General features: G+C 35.9%; 1 protein-coding gene across 1 annotated transcript in view; it reads left to right on the plus strand.

The window, feature by feature from the left end:
- The window catches only part of LOC136033100 (probable ATP-dependent RNA helicase DDX43), a 90,605-nt gene that overhangs the window by 22,605 nt on the left and 47,545 nt on the right, over positions 1-20,455 (plus strand). Inside the window, exons 3-6 of the mRNA XM_065713709.1 lie at positions 7,791-8,161; positions 9,942-10,310; positions 13,666-13,920; positions 16,183-16,352. Of these exons, the coding sequence (XP_065569781.1) occupies positions 7,791-8,161; positions 9,942-10,310; positions 13,666-13,920; positions 16,183-16,352 (1,165 nt within the window). The remainder of the gene's footprint in view (positions 1-7,790; positions 8,162-9,941; positions 10,311-13,665; positions 13,921-16,182; positions 16,353-20,455) is intronic.

Consider the following 20,455-nt stretch of genomic DNA (forward strand, 5'->3'; position numbering starts at 1 on the left):
GGGCTCCGTAATTTCTTCAAATGGCTCACTTCTCCCCGAGCTGCAGGCAAGATTATCTAAAGCGTCTTCTGTCATGGGTAGACTGAATCGTCACCTCTGGCGAAAACCAAATATCAGTCGCACAACGAAACTGCGGATCTTCAACGCTCTAGTCGGTTCTGTGATGCTTTACGGAGCTGAGACATGGCAAGCATCAGCTGCAACCCTCAAGAAAATAGACGTATTTCATGCAAAGAGCCTGAGGAGGATTGAGGGCCTACGGTGGTCTGACTTCGTCAGCAATGAAAAGCTTCTGCAGCTCACAAAGCAGTCTTGGTTTTCGACTCAAGCAGCCGAGCGAACCTTACGATGGTTCGGGCATCTGCTTCGAATGCCACCACATCTACCCGCAAAGATGATCTATGACTTCGACCCTATCAAAGTTGGTTGGAAGCGACCTCGAGGCCGACCGAAGAAACGTTGGTCCGACAACCTGTCCGAGTTCTTGGAGATGGCAAACATCAGACAGGACGAAGAGCAAATACTCGCCATGGACCGAAGTGGGTGGATGAGGCAGACGTCACTCTCTACGCCGAGCAGTGCCCGGCAGGAGACTTAAGTCAAGTAAGTCAAGGATCCAGCGTAATTGAAGGGGCGCAGTTGGGGGGAACCGGAAATCTTAGAAAATACTTAAAGCGGTGAGATCAGGATGAAACTGGATGGGAAGAATAAAAACCTGTCTAAGATACGTGACTGACATAACCGGACCGGATCTGCTCTCTTTGGGGTAGTTGGGGGGGGGGGTTAATTCTGAAAAATTAGAAAAATGAGGTATTTTTAACTTACGAACGGGTGATCGGATCTCAATGAAATTTGAGAAGGATATCGTGTCTCAGAGCTTTTATTTTAAATCTTGACCGGATCTGGTGACAATGTGGGGGGGAGTTGGGAGGGGGAAACCTAAAACTTGGAAAACACTTAGAGTGGAGGGATCGGGATGAAACTTGGTGGGAAAAATAAGCAGAAGTCCTAGATACATGATTGACATAACCGGAATGGATCCGTTCTCTTTGGGCTAGTTGGGGGGGGGGGTTAATTCTGAAAAATTAAAAAAAAATGAGGTATTCTCAACTTACGAACGGGTGATTGGATCTCAATGAAATTTGATATTTAGAAGGATATCGTGTCTCAAAACTGTCATTTTAAATTCCGACTGGATCTGATGACATTGGGGGGAGTTTGGGGCGGGGGAACCTAAAATGATTGAAAACGCTTAGATTGGAGGGATCGGGATGAAACTTGGTGGGAAAAATAAGTAGAAGTCTTATATACGTGATTTAAATAATTGGAACGGATCTTCTCTATTGGGTGGGGGAGTGGTAATTCTGAAAAATTAGAAAAAATGACGTATTTTCAACTTACCAAGGAGTGATCGGATATTAATGAAATTTCATATTTAGAGGAACCTCGTAACTCAGATCTCTTATTTTAAATCTCAACCGGATCCATCGTAATTGGGGGCTGGGCAGTTGGGGGTACCGGAAATCTTTGAAAATACTTAAAGCGGTGAGATCGGGATGAAACTGGATGGGAAGAATAAAAACCTGTCTAAGATACGTGACTGACATAACCGGACCGGATCTGCTCTCTTTGGTGGAGGTTGGGGGGATTTGGAAAATTGATGTATTTGTAACTAACGAAAGGGTGACCAGATCTTAATGAAATTTGATATTTAGAAGGATCTTGTGCTTTAAAGCTCTAATTTCAAATTCCGACCAGATCCTGTGACATTGGGGGGATCGGAGGGGGAAACCGGAATTATTGGAAAACGTGAAAATTTGGGTATTTTTATCTTACGAATAGATGATCGGATCTTAATGAAATTTGATATTTAGAAGGAATTCATGTCTCAGAGCTCTTATTTCAAATCCCGACCAGATCTTTTGACATTGGGGGAGTTGGAGGGGGAAATCTTGGAAAACACTTTGAGTGGAGGAATCGGGATGAAGCTTGGTGGATAGGATAAGCAAATGTCCTTGATATGTGATTGACGGAACCGTACTAGATTCGCTCTCTTTGGGGGAGTTGGGGAGAGGGGTTCAGTGATTTGGCGAGTTTGGTGCGTCTGGACGTGCTAGGACGATGAAAATTGGTAGGCGTGTCAGGGAGCTGCACAAATTGACTTGGTAAAGTCGTTTTCCCAGATTCGTATATCTGGGGGGCTAAAGGGAGAGGAAAAATTAGAAAAAATTAGGTATTTATAACATACGAGTGGGTGATCGGATCTTAATGAATTTTGATATTTAGAAGGATATCGTGACTCAGAGCTCTTATTTTAAATCCTGACCGGCAGTAAGCTTCTTATTTTCCTTTTAAATCAATCTATTGATTCATAGAATTTTGTTAGAGCTCATACCATATGATCTCTTGGCTCTTAGCTCTTCATGCTTCGTCACAAGTGCCATATGAGCTCTTAGCTCTTGTTGTAATCGGCTCTATCGAAATTTCTACCCTGTCTACTCTGGCAAATAGCAGTCATTTTGATAGAGTCATTTTGGTGGCTTGACAAACCCAAAGCCTAAGGTATAAAAGTTTGGAAAAGAACTGTAGTCAGAGATCCGACTCTGGCTATGCCTCGTATGACTTTAAGCCTATCCCTCTCCCAGGCATGATTTTGGCATGCATTACTGGGTTCAATCCATCCATCCTTCGCAGTATGTTCTATAGAATAACCTGCCTCGTAGTGAGATACTGAGTAGGATGGTCAGTGGCTTGACGGCGACTGTGATTAGGAGTAGTTTGTCTATAACTATCAGAGCCATCACGAGAGTTTTCACCGGTGCCCTCCACGGATGAGATGTATGACACATTTCATCGATCATGTTAAATCGCCTTTTTTGGACAGGACGTATTCCACGCAAGCTCCACCATGTAACGATTTTTTCCGAAGTGCGTGGTAAATTATTGATATCCCGAACTGAAGCAACGGTTATATTTGTTAAAAATGATAATGTGAAAAATATGCTATTTTTGTGGATGTTAGAGACTATACCAACGGTGCATGTGTGTGTGGGTAAATAAAAGCTGCCTTTTTATTATTTGAGTTTGATTAGATGTGGAAAAAATTAAGGGTCCAAAAAGCAGTAAATTACCCTACATATATGCTGCCTTATGAGCTATAGAAGTTTTTTTTATAATATTTCCTTTTTTTTTACTATACTGTCGATAGTGAGAGTTTAGTTAAGCTGTTGCGAAATAATAATAAATTTTTAGGTAAATTAGCTTTATCTCCTGCTATTACTAACAACTCACTCCAGCACCATACTGCTTGAGGCCAACACAGCTGCGGACGCTTCTCCTCCATCCCAATCTGTTCAGAGCTTCTCCGTTTAACTGTCTCAGGAAGTTCCAATTTCCTTTCTCTTTTTATCTCTGTTGTTAATAAAGATAGGATATATTTCGCACCAAAAATGGTCAAATAAATATAATGCCCTAGTCCTATGGCCTTTAAAGTAGAAATATCATGGTTATAGGATAGAGTTACTATTTAATATTATATAAGTTAAATATGTTTTAATATGTTAAGTGTAATATATATATTATTAAATATTATAATATTATACAAAGCCATATAATATTTACTAATAGCTGTTTCAGGCATAAAAAAAAAACAAAGGCGTATCTTCTGATGATCGACAACCGACGAACTGATAGTGACCTCAGTTTACGGAAATGTAGGGGGGAGCAAAATGTATTGTTTAAAATCTTAGGGGGGAATAAATCTTCCCTCCCCCTATTGGTAACCCTGTTGAATAACCACAATTTTCATAATAGATAAGTACTCGCTTTAACTACCTGTCATATAGAATTACGTGACTGTTCAGATTAGTGATTTGGTGGGAGTTACCAAAATTACCAATTATATAGGACGATTTAAAAATAGCCGATCCCATTATTGGGACATTATGCTTTATTTTTATCAATCAACGTAAGTCAGGCTTCACATGCAGATGCCTCAAAATCACTAATTCAATAAGGCGTATGTTAAGTGAGTCTATTGTAAGGTTCTATGAAAATGAAAAGATGGCGTTAAATGCGCTATTGTTACTTTATATAAATATAATTATGCGATTTTTTATATAGTTAGATGATAATATTTTGTAGTAAATTAAGGTCGACCCCAATTTTAGCTTCAAAGTCTTGTTTGTGACAATTCAAACTGTAAAAAAAAGTTTTCACACAGTCTTAATCCATACAAAACCTGTTTTGTGCTATTTTTACTTCAACTTCAATTGATATTATTGATGCTTTTTTAAAATTAGTATTGGGATATAGTTAGTTTCCGCTAGTGTATAGTCTAATAAACTTACTTATTTATAAACACATTTTAAATGATTAAATAATTTACAAAAAGGTTGGAAAAGCTTAAAAATAGTATTAAAAAACACTAAAGAACTAAAGTTTTTTAAGGCGCAAAACAAAATTTTATTATTTGTCAGACATGACAAAAAACTAAATTATGTAAAATCAAAAGCTTAATCCAATCAGAGAAAAAAGAATAACGATGCCCGGACCATTTTCTTGCTACGTTTTCACTCTTCTATTGGTTTCATCTATCAGCCATTACTTGTTTTGACAATGTTAGACATTAAACGATAGAATGACGCATACTTTCGTGCAATTCTACACTTCAGGGTGGGACTAGCCATCAAACCTCAAAATAAGGATAGTCTATATTAACCTCTCGGGTGTTGCATAAGTAGTGCGTATGAGAAACATCCGGCTCATAAAGTTTTGAATCTGTTAAATCGGAAAACAGAAGTGAATTCTGGCCTTCCGTTGGCTCTACCTTTCACCGTGGCTTTTTGTTTTCTAGCCCTGGTTCTACTCAGATTGACCTTTGTTTTTCAAGAAAAAAGAGCTAATAGCCATCTTTCTTAATATATTACTCAGAACGTTGCCTCTCGCAGAACACAAGGCCTGTTTACGATTCTACTATTCAGTATAGAGCAGTGGTTCCCAACCTTTTTCGGTCCGCGTACCCCTAGTCAAGGCCCAAAAAGTTTGCGTACCCCTTTCTTGAGAATCTTTGTTTTACTTTTTTCTTAACTAAAATCAGATTTTCAAAAACACGAGATTTATTGTCCAATATGACGGTGCTTAAATGTACGTACAAAATCAATGAGAAACTTGAGGCTGCTTTTTTGCTAAAATATTATCAAATCTTGGCTCGATGTCACTAACGGCAATTATAAGGTCATTTTGTACACTCAGTCTGTTTCTGTGTTTGGTTTTGATCAATGACATTGCCGAAAATGACACTTCACAAAGGTAAGTGGATCCGAATGGTAACAAAGCAGACATGGCGATTTCACTTAGTTCCTTGTATTCTCCTTTCACCTCCAGCCAAAACTGGGAAACAGTTACATTTTGGAATTTCAGTTCTAAGGCGCGATCACTGGCAAGTTCGATCAGATTCTCTGTAAGCTTGTCACTAAGACCGGAGCTTGAGGTCACGTCTTCAACAAATGGATTTTGGATCCAATCCTGCGTTCTATCTTGGTTCATAATCTATGGGAAATATGACACAAGTTCATCTCGCAACTTTGTCAGATGCTCCCGAATACAATCACAGATTGTGTTGAGGTTATCAATTTCACTATCGTTCGCAAACTTGTCAAGGGTCGGGAAGACACTAACGCTGTTTCTTTGAACCTTTTTAAGCCAGAACTCCAATTTCTTGATGAAAGCACACATCTTCGAATTCAGGGAGAGTTCGTCCGTCCGGAAACCTTGCATTGACAGATTCAAGTCATTCAGTTTGTCGAAAATATCCGCAAGATAGGCCAGCCTGCAGACCCAGTTCTGGTTTTCAAAAAGTGAACTGAATGCAGATTTTTGCTCCAGAAGAAACATATGAACTTCTTGTCAAAGCTCGAAAAGTCTGTTTAAAATCTTCCCACGAGACAACCAGCGAACTTCTGTGTGCAGAAGTAAATGTTGATGTTCTGAACCCATCTCTTGGCACAGCAACTTGAACATTCTTGAGTTCAGTGGTCGGGCTTTGATGAAGTTGATCACTTTTACAGCCTCTTTGAGGGTCTCGTGCAGATGTGCGTTCATCCTTTTCGATGCAAGAGCTTGCCTGTGAATGATGCAGTGCAACCACTTCACCTTTGGATTTTTCTTCCTTATCCAGGCCATGAGCCCATTATTCTTCCCTGTTAGGGCGGCAGCTCCATCACTGCAAACTGATAGACACCAGTCCCACAAGATGCCCCCTTCTGCGAAGAATTTGTCAATCACCTTGAATAGTTCTTCTCCTGTTGTTCTTGACTGTAGGTTTTGACAAAACAGAATATTTTCTCTTATGTCAGAACAATCTTGATATCGAACAAAGACGATCACCTGGGCTTCACCTGACACATCCGTGCTTTCGTCAAGCTGTAACGCAAACATCTTCGTCAACTTTATTTGCTCAATAACCTGCATGACAATATCGTTTGCAATGTCTTCTATCCTTCTTGAAATGGTATTGTTCGACACAGGTATAGACTGAAGGGCAGTAGCAGTTTTCGTGTCAAACATTATTTCACTGACTTTCACTAGTGCTGGTAATATCAGACATTCGGCGATGGTGTGCGGTTTTTTCTGTTTCGCAACTAAATATGAAACAGCATACGAAGCCCGGAGAGCCTTTGAAGAAACTGATGCCACTTTTGCAATTTCCAAACAGTTACTAGCGAATGCTTCTTGTTTACGCTTGAAAAACTCTATGGGCTTACCGACATGAGAAGGGTGCACAGTACTGAGATGCCGGTTCATATGCGCAGGTTTCATGGAACTGTTGGCCAAGACTTGACCACAAAGAACGCACTGTGCATTCACTGGATCAGACTTTGTCGCACTAAATCCGAGCCCTAGGTATTCTGACAAATATCGACGCACTTTGACCGATGATTCGTCATATTTCTTCTTCTTAGGTGCAGGTTCAGAGTTTTGGGTACCATCATTCGGCTTCTTGTTATTCCTGATCAGGAATCTATCCATCTTTGTTTGCAACCACAATTCACGAACTTCGTGTTTCAACAGATGACAAGATACTGAACTCGCTGAGTTTAAATCGAGACCTTACGGCTATGGAGAAAAATTAGCATCGAGACCTTACGGCTATGGAGAAAAATTAGCGGGTTACTGAAAGCGAAAGTTTTGAAAATGAGTCTGAAATTACGTACAATGGGTTATGTTATCTGATTTTGAGGGAAATGTTGGAACTGAGTCAGAAACAAGTTTTAAAGATGTAGACTAAATTAATTTTGGGACCTTCGCGTACCCCCTGCGAGGGTTTCGCGTACCCCCTGGGGTACGCGTACCACCGGTTGGGAACCAGTGGTATAGAGCCTCTTGGATACAGAATAACCTTTTAATTCACAATATGAATGCAAGGCGAAAAAAGAAACCTAGTAGTGTGTAGAATACATTTTGCCATCTACATGTATAATTCTTGTCAACCTACATAAAAAAAATAATGAATACAAATGTAAAATAAGAAAAATGTTTCGAGGTGATCATAGATAAAGCTCATTGTGTAATAAATTATTATTTATTTGTAAGAATGGCTTTGAATCGAAGACGTAAAACCATAAACGTTTCATGTTTATTACACTTTATTTTGAAATCAACTGATGGTTTAGTTTTAATTGATATTGTTGATGTTTTTTGTAAATCAAAAGTAAACCAACATTAGTTTCCGTTTGTAAAAACTCCAATTGCTGTTATTTAAATGTAACATTAGTATGTAAAACTTACAGGTAGCAATGGTGGAGAAAATATTGAAGTATCATCCAGTATGGTCGCGCGAATAATTGGGCGTGGTGGCTCAAAAATTAAGGAGTTGGAAGAAAGCTCCGGATGTCGAATCAAGATTTTAAAAGACCAAAGCTCTGGGGATATGGTGGTCATAAATTTGACAGGAGGTGATATCTCTGAAGCAAAAAGGCTCATTGAAGATGTTACTAGCTCAGCTGGTCGCCAGAGGGAACGATTTGGCCAGCAACAAACCAATGGGTTTTCTAGTGAACCTAATGGAAGCAATTGGGATGAACCGAGTCCTTGTTGGGATGATCAAGACTCTGGCTCAAGTAATTTCAAGAATTCTGATCGACAAGGACGATCTCCTATGGTATGTGTTTTGTTCCGAATTGTTGTGTCTTCTTAACCTGCCTTTAAAACACTAAAGCTCTCAAATTTCTATAAATTAGCTTTTATTTCTGTTTATATTCTGATAAAGCACTTGAAACTTCATCAAAATTTGTACTTTAACATTTACCTTTGACTATATCGATATGAAAACGAATTTACTTTCACAGAGTCTTGAGAGTTACCAGCTGGCAACAGGGGATCTATGTTTTAGCTATATGAATACGTGTTTTTTTTTTTTTTTTTTTTTTTTATTGGATAGATGAAAACTAGCCAATGCTGGCAAGTAAATTTAATGCTGTCTAATGCAAACGAATTAGCTAGTGGAAAACTTAACTATACTTGTTTTGGAAATGGCCGAAACGCCTGAACTAGCCAGAGTTGTCAGTATGAAAATTAGTGGAAATTAGCAAAAACGCCTGAAGGTACATTCTTACATATTTCCAAAAACTGTTTGCTAATCTTTTCTCAAAGAGAGAATCAGCAAGACATTGTATCTTCAATCTCACTTTGACTTTCCTTACTTTCACCAGCAGTGGGACGTACGACATCTCAATGCAATCTTCAGGCATGGCAACGCCGATATGAAAAAGACTTGAGAAATAGTGGGAGATATGGATTTTCTATCTAATAATATTGTACTTTCAAGATGTTGTACTGCAAGCTGATCAAAATTTAAGCTAAACGCTGAATAATAGTGAGTGTAAAGAATTTGTAAAATTTCAGAAAGAAGACTTCTCTTGTATAAATTAGGATTTAATCCATTTCGTCGCCAAATCAATCAAGACCAAACTATGAAGGAAATGAAAAGGAACGATCGTTGCTTATTTTATTTTAATGTGCCAAGCATATAATGGAAAGCAAAATCCAGAATTTGGCTATTTTTGGTTATTTTGGGAGTATGGAGAGCGTGCTTAAGTACATTTCAATGCAGAGTCGAATTTGCTTGAACACGAGGCAGATTTTTATTTTTGGTGAAAAACGTTTTTTCTCTTTTCGAGCATTAATGAATCAGTCTGGTGCTTTGATGCCAAATATAAAAAACCTGTTTGCTTTAGTGTCCTAACGATTCATATTTCCCGCATTTTTTATTGGATCTGATCCCAGTGTCTTTGCATATCCCTCGTTCTCTAAGAACTTACTAAAATCTGTGGAGGATGATGTCTAAACCTTAAATTATACCCAATTCTAGTTTTACCATCAATTTAAATTTCTCTTTCGTTATTATTTTGAATTTGCTATAACTCTCTAAGTCATTTAGACATCAGACATCATTAGACAGTCATTTATTATAATTTCTTTTAGCGTAACAATGTATGAAAAGACCTACAACTTTAGCATTAAAAAAATTAAGGCTCAAAATACGTCGTCATTGCATTATTTAAGTTTACATATTAGCATCATTGCTGTTTCGTAAATGTATGCACTCTTCCATTCTGGTTTTCTAGCCTTTCAATAATGGTTTTTGCTGTTTGTTTTTATTTTAAATTGTTGTTTTTTCCAATTCATATTCAAAATTATTGGTTTGGGGTCCAAAGTCAATCTTGGCAGAATATTATAAGAAAAGTGTATTTTTGTAAACATCTAAATCATAAGGACCAAAACAGTCTTGCTCATCTTTTTTAGGTCTTTTAACATTATTGACAATACATCACAATAATATTTTATTAATAATATCATTATTGACAATAATATCAAAATTGTCATAATTAATGTTTATATATGTATGAATACTCAATTTTCTGGGGAATTTTTTGTTTTAGGAATCCCTTGGCTCGACTGAAAAAATTACAATTGGGTCTAGTTTTGTTGCTAGAGTTATTGGAAGAGGTGGAGCAAAGATTCGTGAACTTCAGGATAAATCAGGCTGTCGGATCCAAATACTTAAAGAAGAAAGTGATGGAAATGAGTCAGTAATATCAATATCAGGACAGGATACGAGCATTGAAGAAGCTAAGCGATTGATTATGCAGATTGTTGAGCCTTCTGAAAGATATGGGACAAAGCAAGCAAACGGATTTATCAGTGAAACTACTTCAAATGATTGGAATGAATCTGCTTCGGGTTGGGAAGATCGAAACCAAGGTTCGAATGATTTCAAGAAGCCTGATCAGCCATGGCGACCTCCAATGGTTTGTTCCTTTTTTTTACTCGTTTCAAGCCCTAAAGACATAAAAATGGTACAAAACTAGGTTAGTTTTATTTAAAATTTTTATTTAAAGACATAAAAGCGGTACAAAACCAGTGTGGCAAAGTACTTGAAAAATTGCGTTTTGTATTGTATGTTAAATTACTGAATAGGTATTCAGGCGCAGAAACTTTCACTCATTTAAAAGTGCATGGAAAGTAATAATGGGATCCTCGGCATTTTTTGTTTGTTTGAAATATTATAGAAGCAGGTGTGAAAAAAGATAAGGGTTTTTGTTGTTATTTTGTTCGGAGGTAAAGATTAGTGAAAATTATGCTTGCCTGTTTTTTACTTGCTACATTTATTAAAAAAAAAGTTATTGAGATGCGACGTTTAATTCACAGTTGTAACCATCATATTTATTGTTATGTTGCTCAGAACCGTATGTAGCTTTTGACAATCTCGTTTCTACTGAGATTAAATTTTTGTTAGTTCAGTAGCTAACAAATAAGACACAATAATATCAGACACAGTAACATGACAAAATAAGATAGTAATATTTTGCATATACATTTTTTTTGTGTGGATTTCGGAGGACTCGATCCTCTACCCCGCCAATAATTCTAGAGCTGATCTAGAGAAATCATTTATACGGATACTATTAAGACCCGTTTTCTAATAAAATTTGATCTTTTGAGTAAATTGCAGACTTTTAAGTTTCTTGCCTTATTATTATTTTTTTTTTTTTTTCATTTCGAGGCCTATCCAATAAAAACACTTAGAATCTACTAGTGAAGTCTCAAGTAAAAACTAACTGTTTAAAATAAAAATCATTCAAGTCCTGGAATCAACTACAGTAAACAATAAAAAAGAAACAGGTTTTAGTCTAATGTACCAATCATTTTGTAGAAATACAATACATGATTTTTGGTAGTTGCTTATGTGTGTAAAAAAAAAAAAAAAAAAAAAAAAAAAAAAAAAAAAAAAAAAAAAAAAAACTAGTCAAGTCCATCTCAGTAAGCTATAGGGTTAGTCAAATTGCTACTGCTGTTAACAACTCATTGCAGCAAATTGTAGCTTGGCTGTAATTTAAACTGCAGTTTATAGTTTCCTGGGGCGAGTTTTAAAAAAAGAAATATTAGTATTTAGGGCCAAAACAGCTCTTTAGCTAACAGATTTTGAATAGACTTCAAAAAACTCAGAAAATAACCTTCGAAAAACTAGGAACTTTAAGGGAATAAAACTTGCAGAAGGAAATTTTATTACTGGTATCTTGGACGTTACTAGGAACTTGAAAAAAAACTAGGGACTTTAGGTCAGTGAAATATCAGGCGAAAAATGTATTACCGATATGTTGAACTCTTGTTGTAACTAGGGACTTTATGCCACTGATAGAGAAGAAAAACATATCGCTAATGTTTCATCAAACAGTTCGTGGTAACGGAGTGTAAGTAAGGAGCAACTCAGCTCAATCGTAGCCAAAACTCTAAAAAATGGAATTTTGGTACCATTAGATACGTCAAAAGAATTGGATTTGTTTGTTGATTTCAAATATATAAGTTTCAAGTTTATTCTTACCTATCTAAAGTTAAGAGCCTGTGAAAATTTGCCTTGTTTTTGAAAAAAGATGGAAACACCCTAAAAGTCATAGAATCTAATGAAAATCACGCCATCAGGATCAACGTATCAGAGAAGCCTATTGTAGAGCTTACAAGCTCTTATCTGCAAAAATATGGAATTTTGTACTTTTTGCCAGAAAAAAATATCACGGATGCGTGATTATTTGTTTTTCTTTTCAGGGGGGGGGGGGTTGTATCGACCCAGCGGTCCTAGGATATCGTGAGAGAGTTCATTTTAACGGAAATTAGAAGTTCTAGTTCCCTTTTTAGGTGACCAAAAAAACGGAGGGGAACTAGAATTCCTCCCATGCTCATTTTTTTCCCAAAGTCACTTGATAAAAATTTTAAGATAATCATTTTGTTCAGCCTGGTTGAAAAATCTAATAACTGTGTATTTAAGGATGAATTTATCCCCCCAGTCCCCGGGGGAAGGGCTGCAAGTTATGAACTTCGCCCATTGTTTACATATAGTATTGGTTATTAGGAGGTATACAAACGTTTTCAGGGGAGATTTTTTCTAGTAGGGGGTGATCGAAGGGAGGGGGCTACGTGGGAGGATCTTCCCTTAGAGGAAGTTTTCATGGGGGAAGGGACATTGCTATGAAGGGGGTGCGGATTTCCCAATAATATTTAGAAAATAATCCAAAATTAGAGAAAAAACAATTTTTTTCAACTGAAAGTAAGGAGCAACATTAAAACCTAAAACGAACAGAAATTATTATGTATATTAGGGAGTTCACCCCCTAGTCAATACCTCACTATTTACGCTAAAGTTTTTGTAGTACTTTCAAAAAAGCTGTTTATTCTAATTAAACGACCTTTGTGATTCAGGGGTAATTTTTAAAGAATTGGAAGAAAATTCGAACCTCAGCGTAAAGAGCAAGGAATTAACTAGGGGGCTAACCCCCCTAATATACGTAATAATTTCTATTCGTTTTAGGTTTTAATGTTGCTCCTTACATTCAGTTGAAAAAAAAAATTTTTTTTTAATCTGTATTATAAACAAGGCATCCTTAGTGCAAACAAAATAAATGTACAAAAAGAAGAAACATATAAAAACAAGCGAGAACTTGACATGCAAAACCCAAAAAACAGCATACGGTAAAACAGCAAGAAACAAAATAAAGAGAACTCAAAAATATAAAAAAAAAATCATAAAACTAAAAAAAAAATCCAAAATAACAGTACAATTTAGATAATAAATACGGAAGTAAATTGAATTGCGTTTTTCCAATTTCAAACAAAACTAGGATAAAAAAGAATTAACAAACAAAGTCATGTTCCTTATCAATTACTTCCAGCTATTGATTGCTGTGGCTCGGGATTTTTTTAAGGCGTCTTTCGTGTTTTACTTAGTAACTGGTTCCTTTTGAAAACATCCTGATAAATTTGACCTGAATGCTGGTTTCTTAATCCTCTGTTTATTACCAACTCCAACAAAAGCTTACATTTCATTTATATAGCCTCTTGACCAATGTGTAAAATAACCTCTTCAAACTCAACAAATTGATTTAAGATAAATATGTTCTGCCAGAACAGAATCAAAACTTTGGAGAGTTTTTTTTTGGTTTTTTTTTTTTTTTACAATTTCGATGCTTAAGAAGCCGTCGTTGATATTTCATCAGGGAAATCTTGTGGCAAAGATTTCCCCTGAAAACATTTGTGTGGGAACATCCCCTCCCTTCGCCTGTACATAGATGCTATATATTTGTTTGTTTCTTTCTTGGAAATTTATTGTAGGATTCTTCGGGGTCAAGTGAAAAAATTAGAATCGACGCGAGCTTTGTTGCCAGAGTTATTGGAAGAGGTGGTGCCAAGATTCGTGAGCTTCAGGATAAATCGGGCTGTCGAATCCAAATTCTCAAAGAAGAAAGTGATGAACAGGAATCGGTAATCTCAATATCTGGTAGCAATATCGAAGAAGCTAAGCGATTAATTATGGAGATTGTAGAGCCTTTTGATGCGCAGAAAAATATGCAAAATTTAAATATAGCGGTAAGTTTTTTGGCCTTTTCTTCTCACAGCTGATATTGAGTTTCTAAAATAAAGAAGGGGGGGGGGGTACTCAACCTTGAAAGTTTCTGCTTAGGTGTGAGCATCTCATAGAATATTTGCTTTAACTAGTCTTATTGTAATGGTAAGCGCAGATTATTTCAATCATAACTGGAAAGTTTGGCTCTCCAAATTGGAAGGTTTTTATTTACCGGGCCTGGGAAGAATGGAAAATTGCCGCAAGGTAATTGATTGTTAGTAACGGCACGTTGTCTCTGCAGAGAGGATTTTTTTAAGTACTTGTCTATTATGTACCATGTTGGTTATGATATCGAAAGTTTCATTATTAAATAATTATAAAAAAGGAAATGAGGATGAATTGAAATATTTTGAAGAAATAATTTAATGTCAAATGACAAATTTAATATGACAAATTTTGATGTGGCAAATTTTAAAAATATCAAGGCCACACGTTATAAAAAACAGGGGATGGTCTCTTCTGGCATGCTCGGCTTGGGGAAATGGGAAATAAGTCAGTTTCTCAAATAAAAACTGTCATATCGCCTTTAAATGGTCGCAGACGAGCTAGGTCTAGCAATAATTGTTCTTTTTTATGGCAACAACTGCTATGGGTATTTGTGACGTCTTATGCCTTTGAAACAAATTAATTTTCATTTTATTTATAACTTGCCTAATTTCTAGCTGGATATTAAGAATGTAAACATCTTATAAAATTAACTCATAAAATCAAGGTCATCTACCCCCTCCCCGCACAGGGAAAATAAAATAGAAGTCTAAAAAGTTTTTTTAGGCCTCCTGATTTTGTAAAATCTCTAGTTTGACTCTCTTATTGACGCTGCGAAATCCTTTACAAAATGAATTTCTGACCAAAATCTTCCTGAATAAATTTCGCTTGTGGAGACGTTTAGAATGCTAACGGTATTAATTAGCGAAAATACACGTAAATTGTTGGAAATTTTCCCACTTGTTACAATTACTGTGTTATACTTGTAAATAAGACGAAATATAAAATGTTTTAAATTCACCCTTTCAGGTAGAATTGTTTTACCACCGTGCTCACAAATTAGCAATCTTCAACATTTTCAGTCATGTAGCATTAATAAAACTATAAAACATAAATTTTGTTCTCCCTTAGGCTATTTGTTTTAACCTAATTTGTATCGTATAAAGCTGATTTTCCTAGCAAAATATATTAGATACCTTTTTTCGACATTCCAGAGCGTCACGATTCTCAATTTAGATTCACAGCTTTGTTTTCAGATTTTATTAGTTGTTGTAAATTAAAAATGTAACAAGTAATTATTCTACTTCCCTGAATTTGCATCTGAGGTAATTTAGCTCCTTATCAAATCCATTGATGTTCTTGTCGATTCGACTTTCATCTCTAGTGAACTTTAGTACTCTAGTCACTTTAGTACTTCTTGCAAAGCTTTTTTCATTCTTTGTCGAGTCAGTTCTTGAAGACAGTTATTTGGGACAGTATAACAGTTTTGTACAACGGATTGACCCCTCCAACCCCCCTCCACCACTACAACTTTGTGTACTCTTTTCAAACCGAAATCATTCAAGGCTTCTCAGCCTCACTGTAAAAACTAGTGTTGTTTTCGCTTGTTTTTTTTTTTTTTTTTTTAACATTGTTCTTTTCTTCCTTTGAATAGCATTTTCTAAATTAACCTGAATAATAACATCTTAGTTTTCAAAGAAAAAATAACAAAATATAACATAACTGAACTACAAATTTTTCTTAAGAAATTTAACATTTAGCCTTCTAAGCCTAGCGAAATTGGTTAGCTGCAAACGTTAGTTTTTAGCGTTATTCTGCCTTGTCATCGTCGTGTAAGGTTACAAAATAATAATAACATCAGACAGATGAGCTAAAATACAATATGTTGGAAATCTTTCGATTTGATTAGGCTATTCCAAGGTGTGGCTACTCAGTAAGGGTAACAGTAAGCTAGTTACTTAAGTAATTTAAGTTACTTAAGTACTTTGGAATGCAGCCATTTGGAATTTGTTTGAGTTATTCTTGCGTTGAAAGTAAGCGGTTTTTCTGCTTTTGCGTTTCAAGTTTTTCAGATTAACGTAAACTATAGACATATAGGCTAAAGGGTAACTTAGACTAATTTAGGTTTGGTAATTGCCACCATTTGGCTATGTACCATCCAAGAACATCTCGTAACCTGAAAACCACTTTCTGGAAGCTAATTTTACTGATTAGCTTTCTGATATTTATTTTAATCATAGGATAATGCCGAGAGTGATCACTTTGAAGTGATTGACTGGACAGGGATTGCAAAACAAAGTGAAGAGATGACACGACTTAAATGGGCATCCCTCCCCGCCCTTAAAAAAGATTTCTATTTTGAAGAACAAGAAGTTGCCGAAGCCAATCCTGCTGACGTTGCTGCCTTCAGGTAGATTTACTATTTCTATATATTTCCATTTTAAACTAAGGACTAGACTGCATGGACTGCTTCCTAGGAACTAACTTTTCCTAGCAAATAGTGTATATAGAGCAAAATCATGTGTAAACAAATTCTTTCATTTTTTTCTTTTCAAATTCTTTTCATCTTTCTTTTTTTTCGAATTCTTTTTATGATTGGTCGGTTAATCATACTAAGCAAAGCGTTTTCTGTTAGATGAAGAAATATGAATAGATGATATGATTTACTTTTCGTACTGTATATATTTTGTGGGTAAAGATATACCAGCTTGTATGCGATTATGGACTTAATCTAACACGTATTGCTTATAAACCTCCACGTTACATATAAACATCTGTTTTTTAACAGAAGGTCACCGAAAAGAACAAAAAAGAGCAGAAAAAATTATACAATAAGCTGTGTCTATCTTCTTTAGATTCTTGGTCAGAATTAAGAAAAACTTGGCAAAATTTTTCGCAGGCATAATCACATAAACTGAATCATGTACAGCACCAATCTTGTATATTCTATTCAGCTAGAAGACACAGATCAGAGAGTTTCGGTTTTCCAATTTTTAAATACAATTACCCAAAAAAGCCATTTTCAATTAAGGTTCTTCCCAAAAAGTGTTTTTCAAAATCAAGGAAATGAAATGTTCCAAAGGGGTTAATTGCCCCCTCTCTCCCCCAGATGACGCTAGCGATTCTCTATTCGAGATGTGCTAATTGGAACTTGGTGTAAAAATTAGAAAATTGGATGATAATTCGAGGTTGGTGTAATTTGTGGTGTAAAAATAATAAATAAATAAGAAAGGGTTTGTTCCACGATTCTTTTGTTGATTAAATCACTGGATTGGCTCTAAATTGACAACATTCAACAAGATGTTCAAGATGTCCATCTAACAACCTAGCATATAACAACATTCAAATAAGCAAAACAACTAACAAAATAAACTTACTCGCTTATGCACATATTCAAATTTACGACTGTCGTTCACAATGAAGGGATAAATCACGCAATTAGAAAACTTCAAAAGAAGTTTCATTGTGTTTTTTTGAATATTTTGGCTTTCAAATGAATGCTTGAGTTTCCTTAGTTCCAACTTAACATTTCCGAAGGGATCAAATTATTTTATTTTAAGTATTTGTTTTAACTAAAACGGCTGCTGCTATTTTTAATATTAATAATACTGACCAGTTTCAAAACTAGGTACTTATACCTATTACGGCCTTTTGGCATAAATGTTTCTTTCATGTTATGTTCGATATAAAGCACAAGTTAAAAAAAAACTAACATTATTATTTCTGACTTCAATTTACTGAATGATTCTGCTGGGAATTGTAGATAGTGTTGTAGTTTTTTTCTCAGAAGGAAAATTAATTTTTCTCTTTTATTAGTTCCTTTTCCTTTTGGGTACTTTCCTTCAAGTGCGTTTAGATGTACACAGGGAACGTGCCTGAGTCCCTAAAGACTTGGTGGGGGTAACAAACCTTTAAATGAACGCGGTTTCAAATATGTTGGTTTATTCATTTCGAAGGGTAATAAAAAATAAAAAATACCAGCAAGAGATACTCTTTCAGCTCTATTTATTTGCTACAGTCTTAATTTGAATCAACATTTTCCCTCTGAATCATCCAATCTGAATCACCATTTTCCCTTTGAATCACCGTTTTCCCTCGATCTGAATCAACCAATCTGAATCACCGTTTTCCTTCGATCATCGTTCCGCATTTCTTCCTACAATTTGGGCTACAAGATGGGCTAAATCACGCAACTAGAAAACTTCAAAAGAATTTCATTTTGTTTCATGAATATTTGGACTGCAAATGAATGCTTAAGTTTCCATTGTTCTTACCTAACTCTTCTGAAGGAATCAGATTATATTGTTTTTCAAATATTTTTTTTTTACCTAAAGCAGCTACGGCTATTTTTAATATTCGTAACACTGACCAGTTTCAAAACCAGATAAATATATTTATTACGGCCTTTTGGCATAAATGTTTCTTTCATCTATGTTCGATATAAAGCACAAATAAAAAAAAAAAAAATTAACATTAAAATTTCTGATTTCAATTTACTCAATGATTCTGCTGGGCATTGTAGATAGTATTGTAGTTTTTTTTTTTCTCAGAAGGAAAATTAATTTTTCTCTTTATTAGTTCCCCTTGCTTTTGGGTGCTTTCCTTCAAGTGCGTTTAGATGTATATAAGGGACATGCCTGAGTCCCTAAAGGCTTGGTGAGGGTAACAAACCTTAAAATGAACGCTTTCATATATGTTGGTTTGCTCATTTCGAAGGCTAATAAAAAATAACAAATACCAGCAAGAGATACTCTTTCAGCTCTATGTATTTGCTACAATCTTAATTTGAATCACCGTTTTCCCTCGATCTGAATCACCCAATCTAAATCACCATTTTTCCTTTGAATCTCCGTTTTCCCTCGACCTGAATTACCCAATCTGAATCACCGTTTTCCCTTGATCATCGTTCCGCATTTCTTCCTAGAATTTACAGGCCGTCAATTTTAGTTAGATATTCTCTGGATGTTATCACCTTGTTTTTTGTTGTTTTTTTTATTTTAAGGGAAGGAGTTTCCACCTCAAGACCCGCTATATAGTGCTGGTATCTTACTCAAATTTTTAAAATGCTTTTTGAACTGTTTTACTAGTCTCAAGTCTGTGCTAGTGACGTCTATGCTTATTTTCTGTAAATTCTGGTTTTGTATTTCAGTTTTGATGATAAAAATGCGACACTGATTTTCAATGAGGAAAGTGAAATAGGGAAAATAGAACTTTTTCAAATAAAGGTTAAAGTATAGAGCAAATAAGTAAATCCACAGAACTTTAGTGAGATAATTTGATAAGTAACAGCTCGTCATGAATTGGTCACAATACCAACCGCTTCTAAGGTACTAACTGAAAATATTTCAGAGGTAATCTTTCAGAGTAAGGGCCAACTTATTCCCAGCCAAACTTAAAAATTTTTCTTATTATGATATTCTACTTGTTTTTTTAAAGACAAAAAATTAAGACAAAGACAAAAGCTTTTATTAGCAACAAAGAAGTACAACAGTAATGGATGAAAATGAACAAATGCAAAAAAAATATGAGAGAAATAAGTGTTATCCCCAGCAGGGTCAGAGGGGTTGGGTACAGCGGTGGCTTGACCTTTCTCGTGCGCGGGGCAGAATATTGATTAGCGCAACCCCCCTCCTCGGGACACTTTTTCCCAAAAATTTCAGGCCAAATTTTAACAGAATTTTCAATTTATTTAAAACTGACTTTTTTGCTTTAACCTCTGCAAAATTATTAATTATTTTGTCCAAATTGGTTGCGTCTAACTCTTTGCGCTCTAGGCTCATTAATTCTAAATCATTTAGTTGCTCCTGGTCCATAGTCGATCAACTCTCCTAGAAAGGCGATGCGCTAATCTGTTACAACTGGAGGGGCATCAACTTAAGATCTGGTGTGAAACAGGGATGTGTCCTATCCCCATCCCCATTTTGTTATAGTTATGTACCAGATTCTAAGTCAGTCTTCAGATTCTGTTGTCCTCGAAGAAGCGAAATAGCGACTACAGCTGCTACTCGACACCATAGATGAAAATGCCAAAAAAATATGTCTAACATTGAATTCCAATAAAACAAAGAGCATGGCTACATCTGACACTTTGCTGACACTAAAATGCAAAGATAAAGCAATTGAACAGGTCAATGAATTTAAGTACCTCGGGTCTCTCGGTAGTTGATCGAGAAGAGGATTGGACAAGCTGCATCAGTTTTCAATAAGTTGAAACCAATCCGGCGCAGCAGGAAATACTCTATCCGCTAGAGGATCTGCCTTATGAATAGTTATCTGATAAGTATTCTCCTTTATGCAATTGAATGCTGCAAATTAAATGTCCAACTGGAGAAACGTGTCTTAGCCTTTGAAAACATGTGCGTTAGGAGAATTCTGTATACATCATGAAAGGAAAACGTCACGAACACAGGATTTGCCAGGAAACAAGTCAACCATCAGTTACTGACCGTATGAAACGTAGAAGATTGATGTACCTTGGCCGCGCCCTTCGTATGCCAGAGGATCGAGTCCCTT

Source organism: Artemia franciscana, chromosome 11, assembly GCF_032884065.1.
Source record: "Artemia franciscana chromosome 11, ASM3288406v1, whole genome shotgun sequence".
NCBI classification, from domain to species: domain Eukaryota; kingdom Metazoa; phylum Arthropoda; class Branchiopoda; order Anostraca; family Artemiidae; genus Artemia; species Artemia franciscana.